General features: G+C 45.3%; 1 protein-coding gene and 1 long non-coding RNA gene across 4 annotated transcripts in view; one reads left to right on the forward strand and one right to left on the reverse strand.

Moving 5' to 3' along the window:
* The window catches only part of gabbr1b (gamma-aminobutyric acid (GABA) B receptor, 1b), an 87,719-nt gene extending 80,745 nt beyond the window's left edge, over positions 1 to 6,974 (reverse strand). The window contains exons 1-2 of one of the 3 annotated variants that reach the window (XM_078081281.1): positions 6,671 to 6,807; positions 6,056 to 6,341 (exon numbers count right to left, since the gene is read on the reverse strand). In XM_078081281.1, coding sequence (XP_077937407.1) covers positions 6,056 to 6,301 — 246 coding nt within the window. In that variant the 5' untranslated portion in view covers positions 6,302 to 6,341; positions 6,671 to 6,807. Of the gene's footprint in view, positions 1 to 6,055 lie in introns of all 3 variants that reach the window. The other 2 variants (XM_040187859.2, XM_078081282.1) reach the window with 2 other exon arrangements.
* Positions 2,858 to 3,627, forward strand: LOC144383530 (uncharacterized). The gene is made up of 3 exons (XR_013450965.1): positions 2,858 to 2,980; positions 3,088 to 3,202; positions 3,302 to 3,627. It is a non-coding gene; the product is annotated as an uncharacterized LOC144383530 (long non-coding RNA).
* Positions 6,975 to 7,916: the final 942 nt, after the last annotated feature.

Below are 7,916 nucleotides of genomic sequence, written 5' to 3' on the forward strand. Positions count from 1 at the left end.
TCTGACCTCTTACACCTACTTTCTTCTTTTGCTCTGTCACTCAGCCGCTCTCCTCCTACTCCTAAGCCGGCAATCACCTTGACTACATCTTCACTAGAAACTGCTCTACCACTAACCTCTCTGTTACTCCACTTCATGTCTGAAGTCCTGACTCCTTCTCACTCTTGCATCCGAACGCTGCTGCAGAGACTCTCCTCTCAACTCTTTCCTCCTCACTAGACTCTCTGCCCTCTTACGACACGACGGACTGACAAATCCCCTCCGGCTCTGTGGCTGTCTGAACCGTAGCCATGAGAGCCACCATGCGAGCATCGGAAAGGAGATGGCGTAAATACAAACTACCTGATTACCTGCTTGAATTTCAATCTCTTCTCTCCTCTTTTTCTGCTTCTATCTCTGCTGCCAAAAGCTCTTTCTACCAATCCAGAATTGAATCTTCATTTTCTAACCACAAAAAACTCTTTTCGATCTTCTCCCCCTCCACCCTTCTTCTTTACCAAGAAAATAGCTGACATATGCTCCTCTTTCTCAAACCCACCTCCTACTTCTTGCGTCCTACTGACTTTTACATTACATTACAGGTAATTTAGCTGACTCTTTTTTCAGGGACACTTCGACATGGGACATGGGGCAGCCGGGACTTGAACCACCAACCTTGCGGTTCCCAGCACACCCTCTCTACCCCTGCAACACGTCGACTTCACCTCTACTGCCCTCACTTTTCTCTTTCACCGGTCTCCTAACCAAATACCTTTAGTAACCTCTGCCTGTCCGACCACCTGCCCTCTTGACCCCATTCCATCACATCTTCTACAATCTATCGCACCTGACCTTCTTCCTTTTCTCACCTGTCTCATCAACAATGCTCTGTTATCTGGCTGTTTTCCCAATTCTCTGAAGGAAGCAAGAGTTAACCCACTCCTGAAGAAACCTACCCTCAACCCTTATGAAGAAAACAACTACAGACCGGTCTCTCTTCTTCCCTTTTTGTCCAAAACACTGCATGAAAAGTGGGACTGTAAATTGTCGTGGAATTTCAGGTTTGCGGCAATTTGCGGGCAACGCCGAAAACTGCCGTAAATTGTCAGAAATTCATGTGGGCCTCCCTTGGCAGTTGTCCCCCCATGACCCCCCTCCTCCTAATTCTAGGGGAGGCTTTGACATGTAAATGAAAATGCTGTGAGCTATACAAATGCAAATCAGGGTCGCAGAGGGAGTTTTAGCCCAGGTGACATTTTTTTAAAAGGTAAGAAAATCTCTGGTACAAATAGATCAGGCTCAGTAGCCAAATTATAGACTCTTAAATTTTAGCTTGAATTGATTTATTTAATTCAAATATGATAGATTACTGTGTATGCCATTAGCAATGGCAAATGTTATGTAAAAAAGATACACAAAATAACTTCTTTAAAAAAAATGTTTTAATCAAGGTAAAATGAGCATTCCATGCAAACAACATATGAATCAGCATGAGGGGTCTGCAGAGATCAGTCTCCTAGAGCTCAACTACAGTGCATAGTGGCAGGACTACAGTGACCTTTTCTTTGGTCTTAAATGCACAGAGGATGTATTAACCACACATCTTCTAGCAATGTGCTGGCAGAAATGATGCTGGGTATGACGTATCTGTTCCCTGCAAGCCCCAAACTTCTATTGGCTTTCCATAAAAATGTCTGTCCGGGTGGAGATGAAGCCAGGAAACTTGTGCAAGAACATGTTTAAATGCCGTACCCTTTGACACATTAACAACTATAAACTGCTTTATAATGGCTGGTCGTAGTTCTGCTAGAGGGTCAAGGACGGTTCCTCAAAACTGTTAGTGTTTCCACACCACTTAGCATAAACATATGCTGACCTTTATGCTCTGCATCTATCGATTGAGTAAGTTACATTCATATATGTTACCCGTTTACATGTCATGGCAAAACATTCAACCTCAGTGACACAAGGGTACATCTGATGATACATTGTCAACATTGCATGTCTGTCAGACTCAAGATTGTCTGGTGGAATGGAGAAAGAGGCACCACTGTACAGTTTTCTAGGGAAAGTTGTTCTGCTGACACCAAAACACTGCTTTACATAAAGCATATCAGCTGTTTCTAAGTCCCAACCATTTGTCTTCCTAAAATACTTGTCCTTCCGTATAACAATAACCTCGTATGTGATTGGAGGACCCTTAGACTCCTCGTCCAATCACGTGTGAGGTCATAGGCATGACTGATACAGCAGTACTTGCAAGACGAGCATACAAACAGACACGTGTGTTACTATATTCAGAAGAACTGTATCTCCAGTTCCTTTGTTTGGTTTTTGCTGCTTCGTGAAAAATGGCTGGACGACGTCTCGCGTTCAACTCTCCTTCAACTCCTCTCCGCGGTCACCAACTTTCGGACAGTCCGCAGACAGACGAGAAGAAGCTGCTGAATGCTCTCAGTGGATCGTCTCGCCAACTCCAACAACAAACTGCCGATATCAACGAGCGGTTCGCTCCACTGGAGCGTTCGGGACTCTGCGGGTTTCTGTCCATGGAGGAGAGTAACCGACTCAAAGAAGAGGAGACGGGCGCACAATCCCACGATAGCGGTAAGAATACGTTTGATGACTGCAAGCTAAGCTAAAAGTAGCGTAGCCTCAAGCTAAGCTAAAAGTAGCGTAGCCTCAAGCTAAGCTAAGAGTAGCCTAGTAGCCTTACAAGTGAGCAGAAACTGCTTTATTAAAGTGTGTTTTCTTTGCCGTGTCGTTTACAGGAAGCGGTGCGCCGTCTTCACAACTCCGAGACTAATTACAGGCACTACGAACCGGAGCAAGGGTCAGATTTAAAGAATATGCTTTCATTCTGCGGTATAAGGGAATATATACGTATGGATACCGATCATAACTGTACATTTTGTTTTCACAGACTAATCTCGCCTCATAATGAGGCGGTGACCTCGTATTTGCTCCGGGAAAAGTCCAGATTTAGACGACGTCATTGTGTGTAAGTGACACTGTTTACTGTTTCTCCTTCCTTGTTCAATGTTACTGTGACTTGCGTTTGATTTTTTTTTATTTTTTATTCATACCACTCATTTAATTGTTTTCCAGCCGCCTGTAAGACGTATTTTGAGACGGGACGCAGGAGCTTCAGGTTCAGGCGGAACACTCATTGCGGGCGGAAGCTGCGAAGGATTCAGCGCGGAGTCGAGCGAGAAGAAAGACGGTCAGAGTTTATTTGCTGACTTGTTTCAGGTGCATTGGTCGATGTGTTGTGGGCGTACGCATCGCATCGCACAGTACTGATTCATTGTTGTTTTTACAGCTGCTGGAATCGAGACAAAGTGTGCTGGCTGATGACGAGGTGGAACGCTGGAAATCCGCCACCGTAGAGCTCACGTCGGACGGAGGGGAAGGCGTTGTTGGCGGGGTCTCGGGGTGGATTGTACGGTCGCCACACGCACGAGCCGCCTGCACAACAGACCTGCCTCGGAAAACACGGCGCCAGTGACTGTCTACAACCCCGAGGAGGCAAACTGACAGTTTACTGAGCTGTAGTTTTTAAACCGCCGTTACCCAAGTGTGGGCAGATCCTGACTTTGTATATAGTTGTTTGTGTGTTGTTAATAAAGCTCCTTCTTTGCATAAACATGTGGCAAATGTTCATTTTCTCTATGAATTCATTGATGTCCTGGTTGGTATCCTAATAATAGTGTAGTAGCCTGCATAGGATAACCATGAAATGAATATACAGCATAATATGAATATATATAAATAAAATGAGGCGGGTGACCAATAGCGACAGATCACGAGTGATTGAAAGTTGTGGTTTCATCCAATCATGAACAAGGAAACTCAAGCCTGGTCTGCCCACGTGTGGTTTTGCTGCCAATCACGAGTGATTTCATTTGTTAGTAAGTTGTGGTTTCATCCAATAAGGAGTAAGGATATTCAAGCCCGCTCGGCTCGGCCACCCGCGGTTTCGCTGCATTCATATGCTAATTCGGGCCATTCGCACCTCCGCCAGCTCTCCACCTATGTCATGGTTCGTTTCCGACAATTTGTGGCACAGACAAACGCGACGTGCGCGGGTAGCAAATTGTCGGAAATTGTCGGAAATTAGGGAGATTTCCGGGCGTTTACGGGGACGAAAATCTCACTTTTCATTTAGTGAAACCCTTGAACGTGCGATCTTTAACCAACTCTCCTTCTATCTCCACAATAACAACCTCCTTGACCCCCACCAGTCAGGCTTCAAGGCAGGCTATTCCACAGAGACTGCTCTCCTTGCTGTCTTAGAGCAACTCCACACTACTAGAGCCGCCTCTCTGTCCTCATCCTTCTGGACCTCTCCGTGGCATTTGACACAGTCAACCACCAGATCCTTATTTCCTCCCTTCAGGAACTTGGTGTCTCAGGCTCTGCTCTCTCCCTTCTCTCGTCCTACCTCGACGGCCGCACCTACCACCTATTTTATTACTTTTGCACTGTTGTCTTGTCTGTCTACTGTCGCGCACTAACCGCCAAGACAAATTCCTTGTATGTTTGACATATTTTGGCAAATAAATGTTTCCTGATTCCTGATCCTGATACCGGGTAACCTGGCGAGGATCTGTGTCGGAACCTTGTCCTCTTACTACTGAAGTTCCTCAGGGTTCCGTCCTGGGTCCCCTCCTCTTCTCGCTCTACACCAACTCTGTCGGCGCTGTCATTCGCTCGCATGGCTTCTCCTACCACAGCTATGCCGATGACACTCAACTAATTCTCTCCTTCCCTCACTCGGACACCCAGGTGGCGGCACAGATCTCTGCCTGTCTGACTGATATCTCTCAGTGGATGTACGCTCACCATCTGAAAATCAACCCCGACAAGACTGAACTACTTCTCTTTCCGGGAAAAGATTCTCCGACCCAGGACCTGACGGTCAACTTTGGCAACTCCGTGCTAACGGCCACTTTGACCGCTAGGAACCTCGGCATCACACTAGACAGCCAACTTTCGCTGACTCCCAACATCATTGCGACAACACGATCCTGTAGATACACGCTCTACAACATCAGGAGAATACGTCCCCTTCTCACTCAGAAGGCAGCGCAAGTACTGATTCAGGCTCCCTCACTTAACAAAACACTCGACTAGATCACAACTCTTGTGACAACTCTGTTGTCCTTGCTCTGAAATGGTGGAACGAGCTCTCTGAAGACACCAGCCTTCACATCTTCCCCCGCAAACTAAAGACACACCTCTTCAGACTCTACCTCCACTAAAAGACTAACAAATTGTAGCACTTAAATTGTACTTGTAACGCCACTCATCTATAGCAAATTGTAAATGGGCTTATTTGAGGAAATTGCACTTTTTTGTTTCTTGTTCTTCTGAGTTTGTACCCCTATGGTTGAATGCTCTTATTGTAAGTCGCTTTGGTTAAAAGTGTCAGCTAAATGACATGTAATGTTTGGAGTTCAGGTTGAGTGAAAGCCAGAAGCAATAGATGAGCTGCAGGGGTTTCTTGGCTGATATGCCTGGAAGCCTTTAGTAGAGTGTATTGATTATCCTAATAATGGCTTAGCATGATTTGGGAAAAGTAATCACAGTGTGACACTAAAGCAGTGAAACAGTCGGCTATGTGGGAGATGTGTGCACTGAATTAATATAACACGATTTCACCTCAGTGGAAAAAGAGTTTGACAATTTGCCGCTCAATGAAACACACTTTGATAGACTGATGAGCTGCCATGCAAAGCAATCTTGGGCTTGGTGTCATGCTCGAAGACACTTTGACATGCCGTTGTGTTAAAGGGCAAGTGGCTCTTGAGGGCTAATATCAAGATATGAATATGACCAGTGCTTTATCCTCACAAATAACAACATTTCAGGTAAACTTTTCTGTGCCATATTATCTAACTGATTTCAGTATTACGTGTTAATTACTCACTAAAAAATGTTGGATAAGTTAAAGGTCCCATACACATCAACATGTCAGGTGTCTTTGTTGTGAAATATCCAATTGGCTAATCCTTATTTTTCCCTTGTGGTTATTCTCTATTCTCTAGTAGCCCACAGTTTGTCAGTTACTCACCATACTGTCATAGTAGATCAGCTCCAGCTCGTAGTCTGGCAGTATGTCAGTCCTCTTATTCACTACGTCCAATGCCATCCTAGCAGCGGGGAGGCAGGCCTGTCCGCCAGGCCAGCCCCCACTCATGGGAAAGAGGGCTCCAATGTAGAGCTTCTTCTTGCCAAGAGCCGGGCAGGAGCAGGAGAGGAGGACAGTGAGGGTAAGGGTCAGGGAGTAGTGTTGTACGGTCCTGCAGAGCCGAGCCATAGCTGCTGGATGCTTAGTTAGTTAAGTCCCCTTCTCCCACCTGTACTATGTGCAGAGTTTAATGTAGGGGGGAAAGAATTGCCATGAGCACAAGTCGATTAGCTTCTGAGACGGGAAGTCCTTTAGAATAATGCTTTAATTTAAATTGATTTGACTGGTGACAAACCAATGCAATTCATATGAAACAATCTGAACGATCTGCTGCTCTGCAACTCAAATATCACCATGGAGATAACTATTTATTTATGCTCATGCGTGTGCAGCAGGCCAGAGCTGCTGTTGGGTAACTGAATTTGAATATCAAAGATACATCCAGGATTAAACCACGCAGATTAAAAACCCCTACCAAGGTGCTGAAAGTAAACTCACGGAAGCTCCGTGACATTCAGCGCAAGGATAATAGATCGTCAAAATGAACATCTACACATCTCAGGGGGTCCCGTTGACATGTATCCGTCCGTCCTCATCAATCAGTCTCAAGACCACGCGATCAGGGTGCGTGCACCGGAACCCCGGCTCCCAGTAATCCGTTCACGGCTAGCAGGCAAGAGTCCCTTTGGAAGCGGGGTGGACCCCACGATGGAAAACGTCAACACCGCGTTGCTGGAATGCGTTCTGCCCCTCCGGAGGAAAGCCAGGAGGACTGCGGGAGGGAGCAGTGTTCCGCTGCTCTGCACGTTAGAGGAGACTGACTGCAGCAGCAGCGGGTGAAAGAGTGGGAGGGAGGCAAGAAGGATGTGTCCGTTTCACAAACCATCTCATTTATCACTCAACACAGCCCCGCTCATTTATCTGCTCGGTTATCTTTCATGTTCACAATTGAACATCAACTACAATCTCAATTTTTCTGCTCCAATTGTGTTTCTCCCCGCGTGGAAAAGCCTCACTTGGAAGGAATTGTCTACTGAAAATCCTTCATTCATTTCGATTAAATCATACATGATCCATGACTGGATTAACACCATGGGGGAACATTGCAAAAGGCAGTTCGATCCCTGTCCTTCAGCAAGAAAGGACACACATTTAAACCCTAGATTGACCAGGTACTTAACCCCAAATAGTTTATGGTATGGTATGGTAGCTCCTGTCATGAGTCTATGAATGGATGTGACTGGGTCAATAATGACATGAAGTCTTGGAGAGCTTTGAGTGGTCAAAGCTATAAGTACAGTCCATTCACCATTTATTCCCCTCCCAGCCCCCCCTCTTTCACACACACACACACACACACACACACACACACACACACACACACTTCTTCAAGGTCATACTACAGGAACAGCCCTACGCCATAATTATCATGTGCTTTCTGTGCCTTTTCAAGTCTCTCCCGCTCAGGTGCAAAAACGGACCAATAACTGCTGAAAATGCGTTGGAATGCTGAAAGCTGAAATGAACTTCAGAAAATTGCTGAAAATACAGTAATGGGAGAAGCTGAAAGGAATTTAAATAGATTTGCTGAAAAAGCAGAAAATGAAAATGGCTGAAATTAATTTGAAAAATTGCAAAAAATACAAAAATGAACATTAAAACATCGCTGTTAATAGAGGCACAAGAAAAGATGAAATTATTTTAAAGAACTGCTGAAAATACAGAAATGAAAGAAGCTAAAAGG

The sequence above is a fragment of the Gasterosteus aculeatus genome, chromosome 10 (assembly GCF_964276395.1).
Source record: "Gasterosteus aculeatus chromosome 10, fGasAcu3.hap1.1, whole genome shotgun sequence".
Lineage (NCBI taxonomy): Eukaryota > Metazoa > Chordata > Actinopteri > Perciformes > Gasterosteidae > Gasterosteus > Gasterosteus aculeatus.